The sequence below is a fragment of a genome, unplaced genomic scaffold (assembly GCF_019419815.1).
Source record: "Pyrus x bretschneideri cultivar Hongxiangsu unplaced genomic scaffold, Pyrus_bretschneideri_v1 Contig25, whole genome shotgun sequence".
Taxonomy (NCBI): Eukaryota; Viridiplantae; Streptophyta; class Magnoliopsida; order Rosales; family Rosaceae; genus Pyrus; species Pyrus x bretschneideri.
Window position 1 is genome coordinate 5,372,478 of NW_025999557.1, and position 26,023 is coordinate 5,398,500.

General features: G+C 37.9%; 5 protein-coding genes across 9 annotated transcripts; 4 read left to right on the forward strand and 1 right to left on the reverse strand.

Moving 5' to 3' along the window:
- Window positions 1-3,138: 3,138 nt before the first annotated feature.
- On the forward strand, window positions 3,139-8,101 carry LOC125478452 (spastin-like). 2 transcript variants are annotated; one of them, XM_048586631.1, is made up of 18 exons: window positions 3,139-3,377; window positions 3,546-3,667; window positions 3,770-3,863; window positions 3,985-4,150; window positions 4,278-4,451; window positions 4,953-5,057; window positions 5,140-5,229; window positions 5,467-5,542; window positions 5,647-5,743; window positions 5,829-5,898; window positions 6,031-6,210; window positions 6,322-6,444; window positions 6,537-6,620; window positions 6,861-7,045; window positions 7,144-7,282; window positions 7,413-7,472; window positions 7,583-7,687; window positions 7,807-8,101. In XM_048586631.1, the coding sequence occupies exons 1-18, from the start codon at window positions 3,154-3,156 to the stop codon at window positions 7,918-7,920; spliced, it is 2,208 nt and encodes a 735-aa protein (XP_048442588.1). In that variant the 5' UTR covers window positions 3,139-3,153; the 3' UTR covers window positions 7,921-8,101. The 2 variants fall into 2 exon arrangements, with proteins under 2 accessions (XP_048442588.1, XP_048442587.1); XM_048586630.1 differs by having other exon boundaries at window positions 3,770-3,861; window positions 3,986-4,150; window positions 4,245-4,451.
- Window positions 8,102-9,917: 1,816 nt separating this feature from the next.
- LOC103934130 (thiamine pyrophosphokinase 1-like) lies at window positions 9,918-12,618 on the forward strand. Its single transcript, XM_048586710.1, has 6 exons — window positions 9,918-10,161; window positions 10,261-10,357; window positions 10,795-10,867; window positions 11,101-11,202; window positions 11,440-11,689; window positions 12,089-12,618. The coding sequence occupies exons 1-5, from the start codon at window positions 9,945-9,947 to the stop codon at window positions 11,527-11,529; spliced, it is 579 nt and encodes a 192-aa protein (XP_048442667.1). The 5' UTR covers window positions 9,918-9,944; the 3' UTR covers window positions 11,530-11,689; window positions 12,089-12,618.
- Window positions 12,619-13,599: 981 nt separating this feature from the next.
- Window positions 13,600-18,943, forward strand: LOC125478567 (DNA mismatch repair protein PMS1). 3 transcript variants are annotated; one of them, XM_048586845.1, is made up of 10 exons: window positions 13,603-14,387; window positions 14,511-15,890; window positions 16,649-16,911; window positions 16,997-17,123; window positions 17,311-17,379; window positions 17,522-17,595; window positions 17,733-17,798; window positions 17,899-18,002; window positions 18,255-18,436; window positions 18,587-18,943. In XM_048586845.1, exons 1-10 carry the CDS (start codon window positions 13,827-13,829, stop codon window positions 18,713-18,715), a joined length of 2,955 nt encoding a protein of 984 aa, XP_048442802.1. In that variant the 5' UTR covers window positions 13,603-13,826; the 3' UTR covers window positions 18,716-18,943. The 3 variants fall into 3 exon arrangements, with proteins under 3 accessions (XP_048442803.1, XP_048442802.1, XP_048442804.1); XM_048586847.1 differs by having other exon boundaries at window positions 14,250-14,391; XM_048586846.1 differs by lacking the exon at window positions 18,587-18,943 and having other exon boundaries at window positions 13,600-14,387; window positions 17,879-18,002; window positions 18,255-18,395.
- A 700-nt stretch (window positions 18,944-19,643) lies between these two features.
- LOC103934129 (probable U6 snRNA-associated Sm-like protein LSm4) lies at window positions 19,644-21,624 on the forward strand. Its single transcript, XM_048586906.1, has 8 exons — window positions 19,644-19,807; window positions 19,957-20,001; window positions 20,200-20,241; window positions 20,372-20,470; window positions 20,574-20,651; window positions 20,875-20,914; window positions 21,051-21,215; window positions 21,409-21,624. Exons 2-8 carry the CDS (start codon window positions 19,999-20,001, stop codon window positions 21,429-21,431), a joined length of 450 nt encoding a protein of 149 aa, XP_048442863.1. The 5' UTR covers window positions 19,644-19,807; window positions 19,957-19,998; the 3' UTR covers window positions 21,432-21,624.
- Window positions 21,625-22,420: 796 nt separating this feature from the next.
- LOC125478578 (WD repeat-containing protein GTS1-like) lies at window positions 22,421-25,247 on the reverse strand. Of its 2 annotated transcripts, none has more exons than XM_048586864.1 (8): window positions 25,076-25,247; window positions 24,652-24,859; window positions 24,459-24,524; window positions 23,956-24,030; window positions 23,694-23,804; window positions 23,527-23,618; window positions 23,222-23,303; window positions 22,421-23,020 (listed from the first exon to the last, which is right to left on the reverse strand). In XM_048586864.1, exons 1-8 carry the CDS (start codon window positions 25,201-25,203, stop codon window positions 22,655-22,657), a joined length of 1,128 nt encoding a protein of 375 aa, XP_048442821.1. In that variant the 5' UTR covers window positions 25,204-25,247; the 3' UTR covers window positions 22,421-22,654. The 2 variants fall into 2 exon arrangements, with proteins under 2 accessions (XP_048442821.1, XP_048442820.1); XM_048586863.1 differs by having other exon boundaries at window positions 24,459-24,554.
- Window positions 25,248-26,023: the final 776 nt, after the last annotated feature.

Consider the following 26,023-nt stretch of genomic DNA (forward strand, 5'->3'; position numbering starts at 1 on the left):
CTCCACCATGCAATAATAAGTAGGCCAAATGAACTTAATCAATACAAAATGATATATCAGTCGGAGTGTACAACTTATCCATATCTCATCAATCATGGCTAGCATATAAGTCGGAGTCACCTATAGTGACCTGTACGACTTATCCATATCTCATCAATCATGGTGGCTAGCATATAAGTCGGAGTCACCTATAGTGACCTGTACGACTTATCCATATCTCATCAATCATGGCTAGCATATAAGTCGGAGTCACCTATAGTGACCTGTACGATTTATTCATATCTCATCAATCATTGCTAGCCAATAGCTCAATAAGTATATCTGTACACGAGTCAGAACCACCTAAAGTGGTATGTACGACAAGATTGGGTGTAAATAAGTATTCTCAAGTGCTACGATCACGTGAAGACTGTGCGAATAATCGCGAGTCATCTACGAGTCGGAACCACCTAAAGTGGTCTGTACGACAGGACTGTGCACCTACCTTGAATCCAAGGTGAGCATAAGGTGCGGGAGGTGAACATCACGTGAAGAACTGTGCCCTGGCCACGGGCGGAAGCACTAACACCGGGGTGCAGGTTTATGAGCTATATTATATCTCAACACAATCATACTCATTAACATCACTAACATCAACATGTACTCACCTGAGGCTTACCTGGGCGTCCGCGACGTCTTATAGCACTTCAAAGCATTCACAATAGTCAGGTCCAGGTAATGTCCATATGAATATGCCATGATGCAATCTAAACCCAAACATTTCATGATATTCCCAAAATATATATAATACGGCGTAATATGTACAATCAATAACACCCTACTCCCAAACTATTTACTTTTGAGAGTAATCATTAGTGATAAGCCCAATTAGACCCTAGTTACATTAACTATCATACTTACCTTTCCTTACTTCAATTTCTTGATTCTTCACGCATTGATTTATGATCAACATTTAATCACCAAATCATAAAGCTAAATCTCACAATTCCCACCAATGTCCCTCACATTGCTCGATTCACTAAACAAGGCTATTGTCTCAATTATTTAATCTCATTTATTATATGGCTGCATCTAACATCTTGTTAGACTGCTTACGTACCCTAAACAGGGATCAAGTCATTCGTAGTTCGAAATGATTAATTGTAGATAACAAGCACTGATCACTATAAAAGTGCTTGTGGAACTATCAATTATATGCCTATGAAAGAAAAAGGCTCACTCACCTGGAGTCCACGCTATGATTATCTTGCACGCACATCGAGACATCACGATCTATCGTTGTCTGCGACCAATTATCAAATCACGTCTCAAAGTTTTTACCGATAGAATACATAATTTACATAAAACATATCCTTAAGGACCTTTAAGAATAATTTGAGACCCATTGATCAAAAGTCAAAAGTCAACCGTCGATCAAAGATCGACGGTAGGATCTACAACCCTGTATAGCTCGATTTGGAAGATCCGCATATCAGATTTCCAATCTGTAACTCCCAACAATCCAAAATATGTTTCTAGAATAACATATTAAATTTTCATTACGATCCAACGGTTGGATCTCCGCCATTTACCCAAAACCAAGTGGACGTGAACATTTATTTTACTAACTTACAAATTCAATTCGGGAAGATCCGTACATCGGATTCTCAATCCATAAATTCTTATGATCTTTAAATATTACATATTATAATGTATCCAAGTTTGGTGACAATCCAACGATTGGATCGTCGATTCACATTTTCATCAAGCAACGTATCGTAACGAATTTAGGTTCCAACGATCAACCTATGTCATTCAAATAACAAAACTGAATTCAAGACATTCGACATAGCCGAAAAATAGCATTGGTGGCCCACTGGCCACACGCTGCCACACGCGCCGCAGCGGGTGGCGGTCAGTCGCCCTGACTCGCCGGAAAATCCAACTATTTCCAAAAATTCTCAAACTTCACAAAAATGAAGATCTCAGTGAGTGGAGAAACTTTCATACCTGCCACGAAGTCCAAAAGTGGACGGAAGATGGTCAATTTTGCCCACAAAGTCGGCGGGTGCCTAAAACTTCCCGACGTCGATTCGTCGTCTACGGTGGTCCAACGGGGTCAAGGTTGGTTGGGTTTTTCTCCTGGGATGATGGGCTACAAAGCCTAGGTGGTGGCATCGGCCATCGCTTTGCTGATTTGCCGGAAAATCGAAAAGGGTGGCCGGAGCACCATTGATTTTCGTCAAATTTCGTGGCCTCAAACCGCCACATCTCATGGTTAATCAAGGTGGTTCTTGGGTGGGTTTTGTAGAGGGGAATGAGAGCTTCAAGATGGTGGTGGTGGCATCGAAAAAATCCATCGGAGTTGGCCGAATCGGCCTTGAAAGATGGGTAGTCGAAGAGGTGTACGGACGGAACCCACGGGAGCTTTCCCCCCTTTTTTTTTTTTTTTTTCTTTTTTTTTCTTTCTCATTTCTTATTTTTTGGCTTCATCCCACAAAGTGGGGATTTAATTTAATTAACACTAAGCCTTGAATAACCAATTTCGAACGTCCGTAACTATACCGTTATAATCCGGACTCGCAAACGGCTTTCGTATATACGTTCGTACCAACGAGTACTACGAGGATATGCTAAAAGAATATGTCCCACATCTCTCAAGTCGATGGTCAACGGAAGTCAAAGTCCTTGCCTCTAGGGCAAGTTCGTAAATTCATGCTTTTAAAATAAAATAAAAACGTAAAATTTGGAACGGGTTGTCACAGTGTGTGTGTGTGTATTAGAGATGTTAAAATCACCTGTAGGTGAGGCTTAAACAAAAAATATCAAAACTTTGTTTTGTTAAATAGTCTTTCACCATCTTTTGGTTGATAAAGATGATTCTATTAATATGTAATTTAGATTTTGATAAAATAAAAAAATTAACAAAAAGTAAAATCAGGTTCAAATATTGTTAAATTGAGGTCTTAAAATGTTGATTACAAGTGTTTAAATACAAATTATAATAGATTTTGCACAGAAAAATATATTTTGAATGACTTGAATATGATAGTTTGTCGTAATGGTAAGAGAAATAAAAGAAAATAATACAAAAATGCAAAACTTCACAGTGGGGCAACTTAATTTCCAAAACTTCACAGAGGGGCAACTTATCAATTAAGTCCACTCTTCCGAATGTTTAGCGGTTCTTCAAGTGCCGATTTTGACTTGACTGGCTGCATTTCTGAGATACTTGACGAGCACAGGGAAATCAGACAACTTCTTCACAATTTTGATCCTCCAATGTTGATATCAACTAGACGACAACGTCGACAAGCATTTAAAGAAAAACTGCAACAAGGAATTCTACGTCCTGATGATATTGATGTCTCATTCGAAAGCTTTCCATATTACCTAAGGTGCAGCAATTTGCTTTCTTTTTTTTTTTTTTGTTTTTGTTTTTAATTGTGCATTAGATCATCATATGATACTGAACTAGCTTCCCTTATTGTGATTGGTCCATATGTAGTTGGACTCTTATTGGTAAATTCTGCGCTCAGACCTTTCCTCATTTTTCATTTTTACAGTGAAACAACAAAGAAGGTTCTGATTGCATCCACCCTCCCGAATTTGAGGTGTAGCAAGTTTGGAAAATATTTTTCATCACTTCCTACCGCGAGCCCGCGCATATTATTATCTGGTCCAGCAGGTATTTCTGTGGTTGATGATGCTTGTAAATTCTGAAATTTTATATTTTCTTTTACTTTCCTTGTTAATTCATTATGTTTTTATTTTAATAATTCTTTTGTAGGTTCTGAGATATATCAGGAAACCTTGGCAAAGGCACTCGCGAAACATTTTGGTGCTAGATTACTAATTGTAGATTCTCTTCTCCTGCCTGGTGTATGTTCCTTCATGTCCCTTTTTTTAACTAGAATCTTCTTTGCTTACAAGCATATCTTCTCCTTCTGTTGTTGTTGATCTACTTTTTTCTTTTAAATATTTCTTGAAATATACTTGTTAACAGGTTCAGGCACCACCGCCCAAGGATTCTGATTCTGTTAAAGAAGTGCCAAGGCATGACAGTGTTTCCACTCATGCAATCGGTGAACTTCGTCTTGAGATACTCATCTCCTTGTATGGTTCTGGAGGTGATGATATTGACAGTCTTTCAATCGGTGAACTTCTTGAGGTACTCATCTCCTTTACACTAACAGGAGCTTCCTTTACTATACCAATATAGTTGCTGTTGATTTGGAATTAATATCTGCACCAATGTTGTGCAGGTGGCAACCAATATCTGCACCAATGTTGTGCAGGTGGCAACCAATGAGAGTAAAAGTCTTCCCTTGATAGTGTTTTTGAAAGATATAGAAAAGGTTATGGCAGGTAACCCAGATGCATATAGTGTCTTGAAGAGTAAGCTTGCAAACTTGCCAGAGAATGTTGTTGTGATCGGCTCTCATACCCAGTTGGACAATCGCAAGGAAAAGGTAAGAGGCTGAGGATTTTATCAGTTAGCAGATTTTGAACTCACTAACTCACTATTGTCGTTTGACATTAACAGCTTTGCTTGATCTTGCTTTTCCGGTCTGTGAATTTCATCAGTTATGCTAATGCAATTTTTAACCACTCATATCAGCATCTGTAATCATGCTTATTCTGATTTAGATTTGTAGACCTTGACAACTGTGCAAAGTGCATTACTTTCTTTGCCTTTGATGAGTGAGAGCATGTCTTGAGTTTTTACTCTGTAACTAATTTCTTTTCTGATTAATTTAATTTTTAATTCACTTTCTGTTTGATTTACATTCAACTCTCTTTCTTTCTCTTGCAAATGTACACAAATTCCTCGAGGTCAATTGAAACAGTCTGATGAGGGGGCTTTGTTCACATTGAAATATAAAATTCAACAATACTTTGCCCTCTTTTTTGTAGACGATGATACTTTTCTTCTGAAAAACCAAGATGACACATTTATTGGTGGTGTTCAGGATAACCTTGGTGGTAGGCTGCATGATAGGAGCAAAGAAACTTCTAAAACTATGAAGCAAGTTCAACTCTCTCGGATTTTCCCCAACAAAGTGATCATGCCCCAGGTAGTCAGCCTTTTTTCTTATATGGTCGTTGTGCTATTTGTTATTGCTTGCATAAGGTAATATTTGTCGGCTATCCTGGCAGGATGAGGCTTTACTTTCGGACTGGAAGCAGCAGTTTGAACGTGATGTTGAAACTTTGAAATCGCAGTCTAATATTGTTACCATTCGCTCAGTAAGTACATCTGATCACATCTTCTTTTTGTTCCTATTGTTCTTTCCCTTAAATACGTCTCTCATGTATACTGTTCTTACACCTTCTTGCGCACTTATTGAAACACAAGGATGTGAAGATTGTGCACATGTGCTTGCTAATACTAACCGTGATTCATTTCTCTGTTGACATTTTTAGTTAGTTTGTTTAGTGCTTTCGATGCTATTCCTGGATATTTTCATAGGCTGATGTTTTCAGGTTCTTAACCGAGTTTCTGTGGATTGCCCTGACCTTGAAAGTCTGTGCATTAAAGATCTAGCACTTACAACTGAAAGTGCGTTTTCTTGAACTCAAAGTTTGTAGTGCAGAACATTTTGCAGGGAATATTGACTTTAATATTCACCTATGCGATTCATTGGATAATCTTTTCTTCAACAGGTGTTGACAAAGTGGTAGGATGGGCTGTTAGTCACCATCTTATGCATTGTTCAGACGCTTTAGTTAAAGATGACAAACTTGTTATTTCTACTGAAAGGTTGTACAAATTCTTAGGACAATGTAGTTTAAATATACCGTCTATTCTGTTTTGTTATCATATTTTTTATGGTTCTATGCTACAGTCTTAAGAATGGACTAAACATTCTACAAGGCATTCAAAACGAAACCAAGAGCATAAAGAAATCACTTAAGGTAAGTTGATATTCTGGGGAAGTACCGCAAATGCCTTGCTTCCGGCTTTCTGAAGATGAAATGTAAAATAGACTTTCTATAATCAGGAAAGTAAGTGTATATTGTATTGGATTTAACTCCATGATATTTCAGGATGTGGTTACTGGAAATGAATTTGAGAAAAAACTTCTTGCTGATGTTATTCCACCAAGCGATATTGGGGTTACTTTTGATGACATCGGGGCCTTGGAAAATGTGAAGGACACCCTAAAGGAGTTGGTGATGCTTCCTCTTCAGAGGCCTGAATTATTTAGCAAGGGACAGTTGACTAAGGTAGAAACATGGCACACTTTTTATTTTTCCCCTTTGGAAAGTGAAATAGTTCTATGTTGGTGCTTCTTTTCTTTCATGTTTCTTCTCTGATTATCGTTACTTATTCTACAGCCTTGTAAAGGAATCTTGCTATTTGGTCCTCCGGGTACTGGAAAGACTATGCTTGCAAAGGCTGTTGCAACTGAAGCTGGTGCAAACTTTATTAACATATCAATGTCAAGTATTACTTCAGAGGTATTTTTGCATTTTATCGTGGTTGTTGGAACTTGGATAAACATTTTGTGACAACTATTGAATTCATATGACCCCCTTAACTTTTGTTGCAGTGGTTTGGGGAAGGAGAGAAGTACGTTAAAGCGGTGTTCTCCTTGGCTAGTAAAATTGCCCCTAGTGTTGTTTTTGTTGATGAGGTTGGTTCATTACATTCTATATATTTGCGCTGTCCAGGGAACTGATTTATAAGCTGACATGGTGGCCTAGTTTGCCTCGGTCATTAAACTACGGCAGTGTAGGCCACTAGTGGATGGCTCGGCCATGCAAGATACCGTGTCAGTTTTATGAGAGTGTTTATAGAATCCTTTTTTTCGTCTTGTTTCACTCAATTTGATTCCCGTCCAATTTGATTTTTTTTTTTATGGCTACCATCATAGGTTGACAGCATGTTAGGCAGACGTGAAAATCCTGGGGAACATGAGGCTATGCGTAAAATGAAAAATGAGTTCATGGTTAACTGGGATGGTCTGCGTACAAAGGAGAAAGAACGTGTATTGGTACTTGCTGCTACTAATAGGCCTTTTGACCTTGATGAGGCTGTTATTAGGAGGCTTCCGAGGAGGTAAAATCGCATGTTTGCCTGTTCTGCTGCTACTGCATCTGTTATATGTCAACGCAAGTGTATTGACTTCCTGCGTACAAAATTGATTCTATGTGCAGATTGATGGTGAACTTGCCAGATGCCCAGAACAGAGAAAAAATACTGAGAGTTGTATTGGCCAAAGAAGATTTGGAACCTGACGTTGATTTGGAAGCAGTTGCAAATATGACAAATGGGTATTCGGGAAGTGACTTAAAGGTTGCCTACCAATTTTTATGAAACCCATCTAAGCTTTTTACATACGTAGTTTTATTTTTGTCGGTTATATTCTATGTAGTTTTATTTTCTCTTATGTAATGGATTGTCCCGATTTTTGTTGTGGTTGCAGAATCTATGTGTTGCTGCAGCTCACCTCCCCATTAGGGAAATTTTAGAGAAAGAGAGAAAGGTTGGTTTTCCGTATAGTATAACAAAAATACGAAGCCCTTGTGGATTTATGAACTTGAAGTGGTGTGGTTGGTTACTGCAACTAAGTAGTTCTTTCTCCACGTATCGCAGGAGAGAAGTTTAGCTTTGGCGGAGAACAGACCTGTACCGGAGTTGTACTGCAGTACCGACATTCGTCCCTTGAAGATGGAGGACTTCAAACATGCGCATGAGCAGGTACGTTGTGACCTAATAATACAATAACGGGGTTTTGGCTTCTTGTAGTATTCTACGGTGGTCGGAAGTGTTCGGTTGTGTTCCGGATCATTGGCTGTCTAATATTGAATTCAATGCAGGTGTGTGCAAGTGTGTCATCGGAGTCGACAAATATGAGTGAGCTCCTCCAATGGAATGACCTATACGGCGAAGGCGGATCAAGAAAGAAGACGTATCTCAGCTATTTTATGTAGAATATTAGGATTCTAATCCACCTCAGCTTATTTCTTTTGGTTAATCCTTATCTAGTAGTGGAATAGTAGAATATAGTGACTCAGCAATAGTGTACCTAACTCTTTGTCTGTAGTGACTGATGTGGGTATACAATCCCCATGGTGGTATCCTTTTGGGATATGAATGAAAGCCGTTTTACAATTTCTCTGTCGTTTCCTTTTTCTCTGCAATTTCGCCTCTAAGCCCTTCTGGAACCTACCATAGGTATTTTTTTCGGTGTATAGAAGTTGTTGGTTTTGTTTATTCTTCTTTATCGAGCTTATAAGGCGTGGCAAGATATCCATGGAAATCCCGTCGAAGGTCACGCCCCCATTTGTACGATATATATAGGTTTTTTTTTTTCTTCTTTTTTCGCCTTTTATTTGATTTATATTTAACACCTCTGTTAGGAATGTCGTTCCCAGTTCATAAGCAGTTATCTAACTTAGCCTTTTTCTCTTTGTGTCGATAACTGAAAGACGTATTACAATTTTCTAATGTTTGCTTATTTGTGTCGATCGGTGTATGAAAGTGTGATATTGGGAGTGTTTGTAAAGGTATGATAGAAAGGATGCAGAGTTGTGTTATACTAGAAGTATGCCTAACAATTTCTTGACTTATTAACCCGATACCAAACGATACAAAAATAACAAGTTTTGAGTTGATCAGTTAACGAGTCACATCGTTATGGATCACTTGTTAAGAATCTGATATCATTTTTTTAAATGAACTAATGAAATTAGAAATTTTTTAACCAATTTATCAACTATCTCAGCAAACATTATGACTATAAGGCACGACACGTTAGATGAACGAGTACATTTTAAAGATACAAGTAAAACAATAGTATGAAAAACTATGAGGCATGATTTGCACCAATTTACCATTGAAGGCCAATTTATCAACATGCTCTAAAAACGTATAACCGCCTGCTTCCTCCTCCCCCAACTCTCACTCATCCCCTTCATATTTAAATGTGAATGCAAATGCACGTTGTAGATTGATGTAGAGCGTTGTGTCCATAGTTTAGAAAGAAGTTACAAGAATTTTCATATAAAAATTTTGAGAGGGGTAGTGAGAATTGTAAGGGTGGGTCCCATAATATTTTTTTATAAAAATATTTAAATGATTTTTTCTAAATTTATTAATATTTTTATCTATTAGGTGAGGAAGTAGAGCATGTCTCAAACTATATCAGCATTTAACAGAGAAATTAACAGATAGACTGACGAAAGTTTGACATTATAATAAATTTGTAAAATGAGATATGACATTATAATTTTTCAAACATGAGATATGAGATTATAGTTTGAATCATAATTGAAATAGTTTTGTGTAATTTACTAAAAAAAACTATCGTCGTCATGTTGACATACATCTGATAAATGGACCGAAGGTGCGCGGTTGTCGATTGAATTGAATGAAAGGTGGAATCCTTTACTACTTTAATTGAGTTTTGATTTTACATCCAAATAAAAGAAAAATAAAAAACTAATAAAATATGTTTGAAAATTTTAAGTTTTAACGATAAAAATAAAATAAAAGGTAAAATAAATAGTTTTATGATTGAGTTTTTAGTGTAAAAATATAATTTTTCGTTAAAATAAACAGTATCTAAGCTTTTAACTTTTTAATGTAAAAATATAATTTTTGAGAACTTTTCTTCAAAGTCTCAAAAAAAAAAAAAAAAGAGGGAAGAAGAAGAAGAAGAAAGGACCGAAGGTGTGCCGATGTCGGTTGAATTGAACGAAAGGTAGAATCCTAGTTTTGACTTTACATTCAAATAAAAAAAATTAATGAAAAGTATTTGAAAATTTTGAATTTTAACTATAAAGATAAAATAAAAGGTAAACTAAATAGTATCATTATTAATTTTTTAATTTAAAAATATAATTTTTTTGTTAAAATAAATAATATTTGGAGCTTTTACTTTTTAATGTAAAAGTATATTTTTTTGAAGCTTTTAGTTATAAAAAAAAAAAAAAAAAAGTTTTGACTCCTCGCAATGGCATTTAGTCCAGCGCAAATCCAGACTAACCGAAAAGCAAATCACGCCACCGAAGGCCGCCGCCGAATGACCTCCAAATCCATGGACCTCATGTCTCATTCCTCCGCTTTCCTCCTCCCTACGCTTCCGCCCAACCAGACGCCTTCTCCGACCTACGTGCCCGTCTTGCTCAACCAGAGCCTCCCGAGATTCGCTCCCCTGCTCTGGAACCACGGTACTTATCCTGCAAACTCTCTTCCTTTTCAATTGTCGAATTTTACAGTTTTCGATTTGTTTCTCTGAGCTTTTTGTGGTGCGTGTTTGTTTAGAGCAGCACAACTACGTATGTGTGCGGACGGCGGTGCCAATCGCGTTTACGATGACATGCCTCTTCTGCTGCCCCACGATAACGCCGTAGATGTTCGGAAAAGGTTAATCTTTTACTTTTCTGGATTTTGAAAGTTATTTTTTGGTGGAATTTTACTCTGAAGTGTAAAGTATGGCTTTTAATTGATTCGATTCTTTCACTGTGTTAGTTTAATTGTTAAAGTTGATTGCTTTTTGACGTTGTTCAAATCCGTTGCTGTTGCTTTTTCCAGACCTCTTTTTGTTGTTTGAAGCAATTTCAGTTTTTTGCTTTTTTTCTCGAAATTTTTTAGTTTTTATCCATTTTTTAAAGTTTTGAATCTTTAGTGGGGTGTTGTTTGGAAGGCGTAATACTGGAGTGTAATTTTCTGTTAGCAACGGAATACTTGGCGCAAAACCAACCGTAGTCGCCTTCAAGGATTTATAAGGTTTTTTTGTTGTTGTGTTTGTTTATGAGGACGAATTTCCACTTTTTGATACTAAGTGCTGATATTTGTGCCAGGTACAAGCCTGATGTTATTAAGGGCGACATGGATTCAATCCGAAAGGATGTCCTGGAATTTTATGCTAGTATGGTAAGTGAGCTCGTTTGAACACGGTTTTTAGTATGTTTAGTTGTCATTCCTTGTCATATCTAGCAAACTTGTGGAATTGTTTGTTAATGTTGTCATCCTTGGAGTTATGTGGGAAATGATTCAGCCTATTTACGTATATTGCACTTGGTGTCGTGGTGGTACTGTTGCTCCTTGATCTGCATACATCGGTGATCTGGCCTTTTCTCAGGATCTCTTTTTCTATTTGAATGCAGGGAACCCAAATTATTAATGAATCTGAGGATCAGGACACGACGGATCTGCATAAGTGTATAGCATACATATGTGACTCGGCACCAAACCTAGATAAATCTAATGTATGTTGTATATTGTTACCGTTTCAACATTCTTTTTGTTTTTCTGCTTTGGAATTTAGTCTGATTTTGTAGGTGCTTTAGTAAAACTTTCCGTAAGTAAAATGTTGTCCTTACTCCTTGCAATTTATTGTGAGTTGGGTAGTCAAAATTACAGATATTGACACATCGCTAAATAGACTGATAGTTTGTTTTTTCATCTCTGTACATGAACTGAGTTTCTTCTTGATGTATTGGCAGCTATGCATTCTGGTTGCTGGGGCACTTGGTGGACGGTTTGACCACAAGATTGGAAACATCAACATGTTATGTCGATTCTCAAACATTTGAATAATTCTCATATCTGATGATTGCCTCATCCATCTTCTTCCAAGAACACACTGCCATGAGATTCATATTCAGTCTTCTGCTGAAGGCCCTCATTGTGGACTCGTAGCCATTGGGATTCCATCTGGAAGTACTACAACCGAGGGGCTTCAATGGGATCTCGGTGAGTATCTCTTAAGGGTGTAAGGCTAGTTAATTCTTACTTTTATTGTATTACGGTTCACTTAGCATATAATTGTCTGGTCACCTCTTCCTGTTCTGACCTACTTAAACGTGACCAAAAAGGAAAAGGGCGTGCCTAGGATTGATTTCATTGTTCATGTTTCGGGTTATCTAACAGCCCGTATATGCCAAGATTGTGGTCACATAACCTATCTAATTTGAGTGGGAACCGTATGTACAAGTCACATATAGTTTGTTGGTGGGAACTGTATTGAGACTTGGGTTGAGGGCTTCTTCTTACAGTGTGGTGTCATTGGGATGAGATATGGTGAAAACTTTTTCTGTTCGTATCTGTGCAATTATTGCCGGAGCCTAACTCGGTCTTACTTTTCTTTTCCAGCTGAAACAGAGATGAGGTTTGGTGGTCTGATAAGTACTTCAAATCTCGTCAAGGGAGAGAAAATAACAGTGCAATCCGATGCAGATCTTCTTTGGACTATAAGCATTAAAAAGACGTAGATCTTGTGTTTCCAGGGTTCCTTTCAATTAGCTGCGTACGTAAGTTTTCGTGTTCAATTTTCATTGGTTTTTGGCGATCCTTATTCGAAGAATGTTGCATCATGTTGACAAAGAGCCTAAAGAGTGCTGAAGCACCGGGGCCAAGAAAAATCATATCATCATGGGTTACAAAAATAACCAAGGAAAGGCAAATATAAATTTGAGGTATTGCTTGCACTCAAAAAAGTTGGAAAAATAGTCCTTCCTCGCATAAAGTTTTGCTTTGACGGGCGCATTTCTAGCAGACTCTACAAATGTTATTTTTTGTTAAATTTGAAGCGCCACATAGGTTTTGCCCACTCTGTAGATTCAAAGACTCGCTATCGCACTCTGTTCATATTTTTCCAGTTGTTAAAAGATGTCATTTGTCAACTTGTTCGTTAAAAATATTATTTTTATCTTGCTTCTTATTATTAAAAGACGAAAGATGATGAAATACTAAAAATTTGTGTGGAGTAAATTGGAGAGTACAATTGTAAAGTAGAAAATTTTTGTCTTCAAATTGCCTATTAGGTTAATGCACTTGTATTTGAAGAATTACGTTTGTGGACTTTGTTAGAGATGCTCATTGAGTTGCTACGTACCAAAAAGTGATTTATACCAGTTAGTTCTTTAGTCGAGTGGTATTGTTGTTCACTTATAAGTCTAAAGTTTTAGGAATCAAAGCAAAATGTAGAGCATTGGTTGAAATTTAATTAAAAAAAAACTCCAAAATTTACCCGATACTAATTCCTTGTACTCGCCACCAAGCACTTTAAAACATTGTTTGTCTTCTTAGAGCATCTTCAAATGAGACGTTAAAAAATATATGTCCAATTTTACTGGATTTTGATGTGGCATTTTAAAGCCTACAACTTGATATTCAAGATATTGTCTTTTATGTCAAATGGTAGACTTTAAAATGCCACGTCAACATTCAAATAAAAGTTGACATGTTTTTTAATGTTTCATTTGAAAATGCTCTAACAAGGCGAACAATGTCTACATATACAATCAGTATTAGATAAATTTTAGATTTTTTTTAACAATGGTTAAATCTAGACTTAAAAAGATGACAAACTTAAAGCAATGTTTAATTTCTTATACGCCTGAGTTTAAATTTTTTTTTTTTTTTTTTGCAATTGAATTAATTTGAATTCCTCCTTTCATAATTTATACAATATCACTTAAGAAAAAAAAAAGAAAATTAATAAAAATAGTTTGAAAATTTTGAGTTTTAATGATAAAGTCAAAATAAAGGGTAAAATAAATAGTAATAAATTTGATTTTTTAATTTAAAAATATGATTTTTCGTTAAAAAGAACATAATCGAAAATTTTTCGTTAAAATTCCGAAGAAAAATCGAAAAGATAAAAAATTGAAAATGAAAGAAGTAGAGGGGAAAAGCTGCAGACGAGTGAAACGTCAGCTTCGGCCGCGTAAACACCAGTCCCTCCCGCGCTCTAACGGTTGCGCTTCATTTTTAGGCGGCAAAATCCGAAAGGTCAATTTCTAGGGTTTTTCCACTTTTTCTACGATCGAGCATTTTCCCGGTGCATTTCAACTCAGAAACGGCATCATATCGATGATTTAGGGTTTAAATGGAAGCAGCAGCAGCTCCGTACGATTCCCCCACAATAAAGCCGATAAACAAGGGCGTGGTGCACAGGATCTGCGCCGGCCAAGTGATTCTCGACCTCTCCGCCGCCGTGAAGGAATTGGTGGAGAACAGCCTTGACGCCGGCGCCACCAGCATCGAAATCGCCCTCAAAGACTACGGCAAAGAGTGGTTCCAGATCGTCGACAATGGCTGTGGCATTTCGCCGAACAACTTCCGTGTCCTTGCCCTCAAGCATCACACCTCGAAGCTTGCCGGGTTCCCGGACCTCCAGTCCCTCACCACCTTCGGCTTCCGCGGCGAGGCCTTGAGCTCTCTCTGTGCTTTGGGGGATTTGACTGTGGAAACCAGGACCAAGAACGAGACCGTCGCCACGCACTTGACATTCGACCATTCGGGTTTGTTGGTCGCCGAGAAGAAGACCGCCCGGCAAGTGGGCACTACCGTCACGGTGAAGAACTTGTTTTCGAATTTACCAGTGCGGTGCAAGGAATTCAGCCGCAACATTCGGAAGGAGTATGGAAAGCTTGTTTCTTTATTGAATGTGTGTGAGTTTTATAACTTATTATAGCATAATACATTGTTACTTTATAATGTTATATTGAGTGCCATGGATAGTGTATATTCGTAACTTATATCGTTATACTTGTGGTATTTGGATTTATAGGCCTATGCTCTTATTGCAAAAGGCGTTCGGTTAGTCTGCACGAATGCTACTGGTAAAAATGCGAAATCTGTGGTACTTAAAACACAAGGGAGTGGTTCCCTTAAAGATAACATTGTCACACTGTTTGGATTGACCACGTTCAATTGCTTAGAACCAGTGAGTATATCTGTGTCTGAAAGTTGCAAGGTTGATGGTTTTCTGTCCAAGTCGGGACAGGGTAGTGGGCGAAATATGGGAGATAGACAGTACTTTTTTGTGAATGGTAGGCCGGTGGATATGCCTAAAGTTACCAAGCTTGTGAATGAGTTGTATAGAAGAGCAAATTCCCAGCAGCACCCCATTGCAATAATGAATTTTACGGTTCCAACAAGAGCGTGTGATGTCAATGTAACTCCTGATAAAAGGAAAGTGTTCTTTTCTGATGAAAGCGCCATACTGGTTGCCCTTAGGGAGGGTTTACAGGAGATTTATTCTTCAAGTAATGCTCATTACACTGTAAATAAAATTGAGGACCCTACTAAGGAAGCAGATAGGTCAGAGTTGTGTTCTCCTCGTCAAAGGTCTAAGTTTCTGAAACAATCGCCTACAGAGGATGATGTTTCTGAAGAAGTGAGCATTGCCACTCCAGGCGGTTTGCTGCAAACATATTCTCCAAGTGATGCTCCTTGTTCTATTAATAAAGTTGAGGAGGTGCCTACTAAGGAAGCAGGTAGCTCTGAGTCATGTTTTCGTCGTCAAATGTCTCGTATGTTCCCGAAGCAATCATCTCTGGATGGCAGTGTTCCCGAAGAAATTCATGTTAAGGATCACCTTGCAGAAGGCAATGCTCGTCCGAAAGCTCCTGAAACTGAGTCTGAGTACACCAATGATGTAGAAGAGTTGAGCCTAGAAGATGCAATGAGCAAGGGCTTTACTCTTAGAGTACACAGCAGTAAGAAGGTTGGTGGTAGTAGTAGCAAATTAACAACAGATATCAACAGTATGACAACTGATCAAACTCATTCTCTTTCAAGAGTGGTTGAGAATGCTGCCAATGGAGATTCATGTAGTCGTTCAATCTCTGTTCAATCATCACTCAATCAATTTGTGACCGTAAGTAAAAGAAAACATGAAAATATTAGTACAGTGCTATCTGAAATGCCTGTCCTAAGGAACCGAGCTCTTCATTCTCACTCCAAGGAAAGCACTTCTGATTTGCATGCTACTGTTTCAAACTCTCCTGTTCGACATGACCAGGCCAATGCTTCTTCTGGGATTGATAACTCTGCTGAAGCTGATGAGAATGAGCCATCCAAGTATCTTAGAGCAGACAAGATTCTCAATAAAATTAGAGGTCCAATTTCTGTTGGGGGCAACACTAAAGATCTCAATCCTAGAGAGGTAAGCGGATTTCTAGTTTTTACCTAACTTCTTAACTTGTTTGTTTTGAGTTTGATGTGTACAAGACTAACAAGTTTCTCTTTCGGTAATTAAAATCAATGAGAGCTCAGGAAGTTATCACTGATGTTTTATGGCCCTAAATTCTGACATCATTGCTGTATGCTTATTTTACACCATTTGCAATATTTTCTTTGGAGATGACAGAAAGCACTATAATTTGTTGAATCATGATATATCATTATCCTATCAAAAAGTTATGGCTTATTGTAGAAAATACGTAAAAGAAATCAAGGTAGATAGAACGCATGGAATGCTTCTGAGATACTCAAGGTGATGCGGAACAGAGTTGGGGAGGGGAAATTTGATAGTTTAGCAGAATTAAAACAAAGAAAACTTAATTAACACAACAATACAGAATAACTAGAAGCTCTTCAGGGGCCTCTCACCTGTTCTTGGCCTCACATCAAGAATTTTGGCATCTCACCAAAATAATCCCATTGCAGGATTAGAATTCCAATCTCTGGAAAACAAAGCTTTTCATCCATCAACTCTTTATTGTTTTAACTATTGGAATTACAAGAGATATTTATAATGCTTAAACCTAAAGAACGCAGGAAAGTAAACCCATTCTAGGAAAGAAATCCTAATCCAAAATAGAATAGGAACTAAATCTAAGCCTAATCAAACTGGAAATAATCTTAGTCCAGATAATAGTAGGATTGAAACTTTAATCCTAATACTTGACAATTCAATTACAGGATGTACAGCCTCAACATATAGCAGATCCTCTTTCTAATATGGCATCACCTGCTTCACCTAGCGGAGGTCTAAATTGTTTGTCTGAAGATCTTCCTGTCCCAGCTCCATCACCTTCTTGTATACTATTAGACACTCCAAAGACTTCTTCTGGTGTTATGATGTGTTCAACCTTGCAATTTAGCTTTCAAGACCTAAAAACAAGGAGGCTGCGGATGTTGTCTAGATCGAAATCAAGCTTACCTGGAGGAGTAAAAGCACAAAGGTCTTTTAGAATGGTTACTTTTGAAGCATGCAAAGTTTTGGTAAATGCTGTTTTTGATGGGAAAGATTTGTATTCCCACTAACAGGTGCTTTGCTGCTGCAACGCTTGAGCTTTCTCAATCAGAAAACGAGGAGCGGAAAGCAAGGGCTTTAGCTGCAGCTACTACTGAGTTGGAAAGACTTTTTAGAAAGCAAGATTTTGGCAGAATGAAGGTAGTTGCTTGCTAAACCATATGGTACGCACTTCTGTGCTATTACCAGCATCAGCTTTCCTTGACTGGATCTTTTGATCATTTCTTACTTTTCTTTCTGTTCTACGTTTTCCTCACATATTTACTCCATACATGCATTTGGATTATGTTTAGCTGGTATTGATATCCAGTTGCTTCCCAATTTTTAGGTAATTGGGCAATTCAATCTTGGCTTCATCATTGGGAAGTTAGATCAAGATCTGTTTATTGTGGATCAAGTATGTACCATCCATGGTTCAGAATTAGTTTAATGTTGAGTGGTGTAATGCTGTTAGTTCTTCCCGCTTCAAATTTTTGCACTACGTTCACATATTTACCTCGGTGAAAACTGGGACCTGATATAGTCTTTTCTCTTTCCAGCATGCAGCTGATGAGAAGTACAATTTCGAGCGTCTATCACAATCTACTATCTTAAACCAACAGCCTCTTCTTCGGTGAGTTAGAGTTTTTGAATACCTTTATTGGGCATGTCCTAATCCCCAGTATGTATGGATTATTGTTTCAGAGGACTTTTCCCTTATGAAATCGGAGATAAAGTAGGTAGGCCTTATTTTCACCTTTGATTGTGTAGGCCATTGAGGTTAGAGTTATCTCCTCAGGAAGAAGTTGTTGCTTCAATGCACATAGACATAATCAGGTGCAAAATCTGTCTGACTACGTTCTTTCATACACATATTACTCATTAATAATAAGATTATATTTTGATCCTTACCTCGGGTTTCTGGTTTCAATCTTAGGAAAAATGGATTCTCTTTGGAAGAGGATCCACAGGCTCCGCCTGGGCAACATTTTAAATTGAAAGCTGTCCCCTTCAGTAAAAACATAACTTTTGGAGTTGAAGGTACGAATTATTTTCAACTATTTCCATGTCAGTTGGAGAGAATATTGACAATGTTTTGTTTGACAGACTAGGATTCGCCGGTCTCCAATGAATTTAACTTACATTTGCATTTGAATGTCCATGTTCATATATGGAGTCCGTTATTGTACCTAGTCATACTATCTGTAACATGTTTTTCTTCTGAAAAAGCCACACGCACTTTCACGGAAGGATGCACACAAGACGATGATTATTGTTTTTGGTTTTAAACAGATGTCAAGGACCTGATTTCCACTCTTGCTGATAGTCACGGGGAATGCTCAGTCATGGGGAGTTATAAGACGGACACAGTTGATTCTGTTTGCCCATCAAGAGTTCGTGCAATGCTAGCATCACGCGCATGCAGATCATCTGTTATGATCGGGGACGCCCTTGGAAGAAATGAGATGCAGAAGGTAACACCCTTTTGCATAATCTTGTATTACTGTTGATCCTCCGCCTGTTTCGCAACCACCTGACTCTTTAACCCTTTTCAGTAACACCTCGGTAAATTTCAGTTTGTAGTATCAAACCGTGCAAAATTCTGACATAATCGACTGTTTCAGATTCTTGAGCATTTGGCGGGTCTGAAGTCTCCTTGGAATTGCCCGCATGGCAGGCCGACTATGCGCCATTTGGTCGACTTGAAAACCATACGCAGAAGGTCCGAAGAAGGCGATGATGAAGACTCTTGATGGATGTTTCCTAACCTCGACCGGGGAACTACCTGGTGGTCCCCTAACTTATTTTGTACTTTCTTCACTTGATGAAACATTTGCCTTCCAAACTCCAAGCACTGCGAAGTAGGGCAGTTTTCATTTGGAACTTTTTCATGTACGGTGAGGAAATTGGGTTTTGGCTACGTGGAACTTTTCGTTACAAGAACAAAGCTCGGATAGTAAAATAAGAGCACAAGTTATTCATGAGCGGATTATACTAAAGGAAAACAAATGAAAATGGTTTGAAAACTTTGAGTATTAATGATAAGAACAAATTAAAGGGTAAAGTGGATAGTATCAGGATTGATTTAGTGTAAAAATATGGTTTTTCTTTAAAGTGAACAATACAAAGAGTTTTTCGTTAAAGCTCTCTTATACTAAGCTCAAAATTCAACTAAATTTACTATTAAGTTTAATATTTTATTCAAGCTCGGCTATTTTTTTTTTTTTACTAGTTGCATTCAACTAAATTTGCTAATAAGTTCAGTAGTTTATTCGAGCATGGCTCATTTTCTTTATCCACCACAAATCGAATGAGCCAAACACGAATAAACTTGAACTGTGTTAAGTTGATTTACATAATTTGTATTAAAATATTAAACGTATTAGCAAATTTAGTTGAATTTTGAGTTTTAGTATAATCTGCTCGTAAAGCTCGTGAATAAATTTGTGGCTAGAAGAAGGCTGAAATGTTTCTGTAAATCTTTATGGTCTCAGTAAGTAGTGGATAATCGTGGTTTGCCACTAATAGTCCATCTTTAAAATTAAATTTAAAAAAAAAAAAAAATAAAATAAATAAAAAAACAACAACAACAACAACAACACAACAACAACAACAACCAAGCCAACAACAAATAAATAAATTGAAATTCAAAACCCTTTAAACCCATATATAAAGGAATAAAAGGGAGGAGAGGGTGGAAGGTAATAAAGGCCAACTGTTTCGTTTTTAACTTGTAAAGAACCCGCTCGATACTCGCTCAGAGAGAGAGAGAGAGAGAGGCTATTGGAAGCAGAAGCAAACCGCGTAAAGCTCGGTCCTTTTTCGTGATCCAAGCCTGTGTGCTGGTAAATCTTCTACCTACTTCAGCTAGGGTTTTGTGCCGCATCGTCTTGTACCTAACAATTCTTACTTTTTCATAATCTTCAATTTCTTTTTATTTAGGGTTTTATTGTCTTGCTTTCTTGTTTAATTTATCTACCTATTTTGTTTGCAGGCCTCTTGATTTTCTCTAGGTTCGATTTCCAAGCCCTAAAAGATGGTATGTCACCCTCCCTGATTTTTATTTTTGTTTTGGGATTTTTGTTTGGTTTCTGAGAAAATGGAGGAAAGTGAGCTGAGGTTATATGAACCCACACAAATCTTAGGGTTCTTTTCCCTTTTTTCTATGAAATTTTGAATCTTTTTGCTTTGAAATTTTGAAATTTTTGCTTAACTTTGTTAATTTTCACTGCTGCAGCTTCCTCTTTCTTTGCTGAAGACTGCCCAAGGGCACCCTATGGTAAGATCTTGTCTTGTAACTTTACTGTGATGATTCTGGACTTAAAATTGCAATTTGACATAACCCCATTTTTCGATTTTGTTGTCGTCTACTGAGATCTATGATTTGCGGGTTTTGTGTGCTTTAATAGTTGGTAGAATTGAAAAATGGGGAGACTTACAATGGCCATTTGGTCAACTGTGATACTTGGATGAACATCCATCTTCGAGAAGTTATTTGTACCTCTAAAGTAAGAGTCGTTTCATTTATGTTGTTAAGTTTTGGTGGACTTGAAATGATATATTACGATCGTATAAATAGTGCCATTAATTTTTTGTTGGAATACATTGTAGGATGGAGATAGGTTTTGGAGAATGCCTGAATGCTATATCCGTGGGAATACTATTAAGTATCTTAGAGTTCCTGATGAGGTATGCTTTGTGCTTGTATAAACCTTTTGGCCTTTCTATTCCCAGCATTCAATTTCTGTCATCAGACCAGGAATATAGTTCATGCTGATTAACTTCTATAGTGTAAAATGATAACACGTGCAATAGGTTTTTTGATTTCATCCAGCTTTATTTGTTCCGATTTTGTTCGAATACTTTAGAAGCTTATTAGACTAATCTAGTGTTGTTTCCTTTTGCATTTCAGGTGATTGACAAGGTCCAGGAAGAAACCAAGAATCGTTCAGGTATGATAATGTTATCTCATTTGGTAGTGTAGATCTTTTTATTCTCCGTCCCTGCATCCAAAATTGGTAAAGGATATAGCTTTATCCATTGAGAAAATTGCTCTCTAACTTTGTGTGCTTTGATAAACTTTTCCAGACAGGAAACCACCTGGAGTAGGGCGTGGGAGAGGAAGAGGTAGGGAGGATGGTCCTGGTGGACGACAGGCTAAAGGCATTGGACGCGGCTTGGATGATGGTGCCAAGGGTGCTGGTGGAGGCCGAGGCAGAGGTGGACCTGGTGGGAAGCCCGGTGGAAGCAGAGGTAACACTAGTTTTCCCATCTGCCCCTTATCATCCTCAAGGAAGAAAAGGGTTGATTTGTTGTATCTTCTTCTGTCTGTCGTACATTCGTAACTACATTTCTTCAAGGACTGTGGTAGCTTAGCTTATAAGTCATGAATCATTATCAATCTATATACTGGACGCGAGGCTTATCATTTTTGTTTTTCTGTCAGGTGGGGGTCGAGGGCGAGCTTGATTCAGCTTACAGTGTGAAACAAACAGCAAGATGGGCAAGTTTCTTCTTATTATCATGGTAATGCGATTTAGACGGAATGATTCAGGAAAAGTGTAGCCAATGTGTTTTTGTTCTATATGAAATGTATTTTGGTATCCGTTTGGCGGGTTTGAAAATTTATTGTTGACGATGTGTATCCATCTTTTCACTCTTATCACAATCTGTCTTGGTGGCACTATCTCAAGAGTGAGATGGTAAACCCTAATTAGCTGTATGAGATCGAGAGTGGAGTTGACTATGAGGACGGTCACAACTCCACTCTCGACCGGTCAAGGTGGTAAATCGTTGGAAAATTAAACAAGTGACATGAATTAGACCAAAATATAGGATGAAAAGATCTTGACCCCCTGTTGCTCGGTGCATGCCAAACGTTGAGCAGTACCAGTAGCTAAAACGTACGTTGATCGGTAGCAATAGGCCTTGTGGCAACGAATTGAGACCAGTAACTCGTCCTCTTCCCAACCAAGCTTCCGAAACCAAACAGTCGAGTCTCTGAACTGCCAAAGAACTCGAAGATGTTAAGGAGACAATGGAAGAAGTTGAACGTTCTTTCTGAGGTTCTCAGAAAAATGATGCAACACGAAGCTAACACGGATTACAAGCATAAATCCTGAAGAACAAAGAATTTTGGAATCACCAGAGTTGGGGATAAAACCGAAAGGTTTGTCCTGGGGAAGCTCAAGGGCCTTGGGGATATAAAACAACGTTAATCAGACGACAAACAAAAAGCACATTTCGTCTTCAATCCACTCAACCATTTGTTCTACATCAGAAGATATTTCGGAAAGTTGGCTTAGGGTTGGAAAAAGATTTCAAAGATTCCAATTTCATTCGGTAAACAGTAGCGGAACTTTTCCAAAGGCGGAAATTATAACATTATTTTTGTGGGATAGACTGCATGCACTCTTGTAGATGTTCAATCATGGAAGTCATAAGATGGACACAGTTGATTATGTTTGCCCATGTATCGAGAGTTGGGGCGATGCTTGCATCACACGCATGCTGATCATCTGAAGAGCAAAGATTTGGTACTTACGAAATTCCTCTGAAATTTTACATTGTAAATGGTGGATGGATCATACAAATATGGACCAGTATCCTTACCGAAACAGAATAAAAAATGAACAAAATTACAAGAAAGGCAAACAAACTTAATAGTCGGAGAAGCTAAAAACATCTTGATTCTAGTAGGGTTGATGCCGTTTTGTGTTGCGGGTCCTAGGTGATCTTGCAACCAGTGCACTCGAAATCCATGATCGGTTTATCTCGGGAGCATTATCTGATAACCAGCAACATAAGCGGCCATCTTCACCACCAGTCCATCCAAAAATGCCGTGGCCTTGGCTGGATCCGCTGGGCATGCTTGACATTGGCAACACACTTCGAACAATACCTGTGTGGCCACCTCCAAGAACTGCTTCAGCAGACCCTATAGCTTTGTTTCCTTTATAACTTACAGGGAAGTAACCTAAAGTGCCACTACTAGTGCCACCAATTACCCACAACTGTTCTGCTTCTCTTGAGTAGTGGCAATCAACAAAATAATCGATCTGCCAAACGGAGTTTACTTGGCTTGGCTAAAAGTAAAAGCATTTGTCTATGCTAAAATGATGGCATACACACAAAGTTTGTCGATATCCTCCATTTTAACGCCATGCAAGATATTTCAAATGAATAATATGAAATATTCACATAAGGCTAATCTCATAACTAGTTGACTAAAAGAGAAGAATCTGTTAGAGAGAACTTACATCATCGAGTGTCCAGCCTTTAGAAGCCAAAGAACGAGCATCATGGAAACTCTTTTCACTTGCATCCTTCCAGTCCCAGATACTACATGAGCAGTTATCAAGTTACAGGGAAAATATAAGCAGCACAAAACGCATATTTGTACTCAAAAGCAAGACAATTGTTCAAAGATCTTAACTTCAATCCTGTTTCCCGAGTTAGAAGATGCAAATCACTAAGTAAGCCACTATGTTCACGAGACTAACAAATAGAAGTCGTGCATTGTGTGACTGGGGTAGATTCATAATCAATTGATAGAAGGAGATACCTTAAGGTCTCAATATGGGTCAAACACCAGAGCTTTTGATACGTCTCTCCAAAAAACCCAACCTTCCCAATTGAAGTGCCAACATTTAGCACCTATATTTTTTGGAAGGTAAATCGTCATGACTATGTAAAACTATAAACTCTAAACCTCTTCAACTTTTAACTTACTGAATCTAGATGATCATCTTCATTGATATCTCCTTCGGTATCAAATATACACATCAATCCATCAACAGAAGCAGAAAGAAGCTTGCTTTGATGATCCGGGATGAAGTGAACCTATTGAAAACATTAAGTTATATAGGCCGCCCAGTTCTATCAAGTTCCACAACTTTCACAATGCAATTTGGCGGAAGAAAATGTTTCACATTGCTAAAGTTAAACTGTCAAATCCATATGTCAAACAAAAACAAAATGGATTAGAATCAACCTGGGTAACATCTTCTACATGAGAATCCTCAAGGCACGCTACTTGTTTATTGCTCCTCCAATCCCAGAATAGTATCTGAGCATAACAAGTCAAACAGCAAGAAGGGGGAAAAACAAATGATATAGAATCTGTCGAAATATGTGAAGAATCATAAGCATACGACAACAACAAAGCCTTTTCCCACTAAGTGGGGTCGGCTAATGAATCCTAGAATGTCATTGCGCTTGGTTCTGTGTCACGTCTAGAATCATAAGCATAAAAACTTAAAATGGTTTTGCACCCAATGAGTTTGAGCAGACTAAAGAGTAAATGTGGAATGTTGAGCGCGCTATCTTCTGAAATTTTAGCCTACAACTGACACGATCTTCACTAATGTGGAACGTTGAATTATTGATTACACGGAGAACATAAAACTAGAAAAATAACGAGCTACATGAAAATCTTGATTAATTAATGATTGGAGCCACAAAACACAATTAAAGCCATTACAATGGATGCAGCACCTGAGCATCACATCCCGCGGCGAGAAGATTGTTCCCTGATCCTCCGAACGAAAAGCTGAAAATCTCCTGAGAAGAGCCAGAATGAAAAGATGAAACCTGCATCATTAACAATCAAACAAAAACGAGTTAAGAAACATTTGTGTTTATGCTTGCAAAACATTGTTAGTTTATGTCTGCAATTCGGGGAGCGAACCTGTTGAAATGTGCGCGTGTCCCAAGCTCGAATCGTTCCATCAGAAGAACAAGAGTGCAGGACATGTGGAGTTGATGGACCTGAAAATGCAATTTGGTTGATAGTGGCAGAGTGGCCCTTGCACTCTCCGTAGTACTGGCCCGTCACCGGAGAGTACACCTTCACGGCGTTGGTCGAAAGCGACACCGCCATTGCCGTCCAATCATCCCTTCCACCAAAAATCCCACAAAAATTCAACACCCAATGAATAATCATAAAATCCAATTAAGCACAACCCTGTGGCTTCAGAACAAATATACGAAAGCAAAGAGATTGAGGTAAAGTGCGAGCTGAAAAACGCAACTCAAAGGTTAAGTTGCTCATTTCTCAGAATTTTCCTGTGTAAACAAACAGAAAGTAAAAGTTAAGAAGAAAAGGGACGTACTTGGGGGCAATTTGGAAGACATAGTCGTCGCCGAAGTTGGTTTGGATGGAATTTTTTAGGGAGATACGCTTGAAGGGGTCAGGATTGGACGGAGGGAGTTCCTCCACCTCCATGTCCGTAGCTTCCATCTCTGTCTCTCTCTCTCTCTCTCTCTCTCTCTCTCTCTCTCTCTCTCTCTGCGGCTGGACAAATAGATGTAAATAGAAAGTGCTACCCGCGCGATGCTGCGGGATTATGATATGTTATAGTAAAAACATATGAAAGATCATGTATCTAATGGTCGTGGAGCTAATAATCATGCACCTAACACTGAACACCTAAATGTCATCAAACCAATGTAAACTTTTATTTAACTAAGTTCTTAGCACTTCAGTTCAATCTTAAGTTAAAAAGAGTAGTTCAATTGACTAAAATTACACAAAGGAAGGGAGAAAGACAGAACAAACAGTTGCAGAAAAGTGTATAGTGACATTGATCCTGCAAGTTAAATATGAAAAATGTTCAAAAGACTGTAAAAGCTCAAATTATCCCTAGCATGAGTAGATTAACAATGAAAAAACCAAATTTGTATTAGTTTATATTGCTTAACACTTCAGCAAGAAAAAATGGAAAGAAAAAAATATTTTTAAATATCCGGTGATTAAGTGAATGACAGTGAACATTATACTTAGTATAACATGAATATGCATGTGCATAGTAAATACTAAGCAAGAATATGCATAGGTAAGTACTACCCATCAATTAACCATTTTAATTAACACTTCAAAAAAATTGTTCACGTATAAAAAATCTAAATCCCTTGTAATAACAAATTATTGGTCAAAATACTACACTTTGAAAATATATAATAAAAGAAAAATAGGAAAACGATGTTTACCAATATGGATTGCTTCTGAAAGGATGTTATATGCAAGGCTATTATCCGAATGACTTTGTTATATGAAAGGA

Bases quoted from the DNA above. Each gene is read 5' to 3' on its own strand.
- LOC125478452 (XM_048586630.1), top strand. From the start codon at position 3,154: ATGTTTAGCGGTTCTTCAAGTGCCGATTTTGACTTGACTGGCTGCATT. The intron at 5,744-5,828 runs GTTGTACAAATT...TCTATGCTACAG, and splicing joins CTTGTTATTTCTACTGAAAG to TCTTAAGAATGGACTAAACA. The intron at 7,688-7,806 runs GTACGTTGTGAC...AATTCAATGCAG, and splicing joins TCAAACATGCGCATGAGCAG to GTGTGTGCAAGTGTGTCATC.
- LOC125478578 (XM_048586863.1), bottom strand. From the start codon at position 25,203: ATGGAAGCTACGGACATGGAGGTGGAGGAACTCCCTCCGTCCAATCCT. The intron at 24,860-25,075 runs GTACGTCCCTTT...TTTTGGTGGAAG, and splicing joins GTCTTCCAAATTGCCCCCAA to GGATGATTGGACGGCAATGG. The intron at 23,619-23,693 runs GTAAGTTAAAAG...CAAAAAATATAG, and splicing joins AAGATGATCATCTAGATTCA to GTGCTAAATGTTGGCACTTC.
- LOC103934129 (XM_048586906.1), top strand. The intron at 20,652-20,874 runs GTATGCTTTGTG...TTTGCATTTCAG, and splicing joins ATCTTAGAGTTCCTGATGAG to GTGATTGACAAGGTCCAGGA. The intron at 21,216-21,408 runs GTAACACTAGTT...TTTTTCTGTCAG, and splicing joins GAAGCCCGGTGGAAGCAGAG to GTGGGGGTCGAGGGCGAGCT.
- LOC125478567 (XM_048586845.1), top strand. From the start codon at position 13,827: ATGGAAGCAGCAGCAGCTCCGTACGATTCCCCCACAATAAAGCCGATA. The intron at 14,388-14,510 runs GTGTGTGAGTTT...TTGGATTTATAG, and splicing joins AGCTTGTTTCTTTATTGAAT to GCCTATGCTCTTATTGCAAA. The intron at 17,124-17,310 runs GTAGTTGCTTGC...CCCAATTTTTAG, and splicing joins AAGATTTTGGCAGAATGAAG to GTAATTGGGCAATTCAATCT.
- LOC103934130 (XM_048586710.1), top strand. From the start codon at position 9,945: ATGGCATTTAGTCCAGCGCAAATCCAGACTAACCGAAAAGCAAATCAC. The intron at 10,162-10,260 runs GTACTTATCCTG...TGTTTAGAGCAG, and splicing joins TCCCCTGCTCTGGAACCACG to CACAACTACGTATGTGTGCG. The intron at 11,203-11,439 runs GTATGTTGTATA...ATGTATTGGCAG, and splicing joins CAAACCTAGATAAATCTAAT to CTATGCATTCTGGTTGCTGG.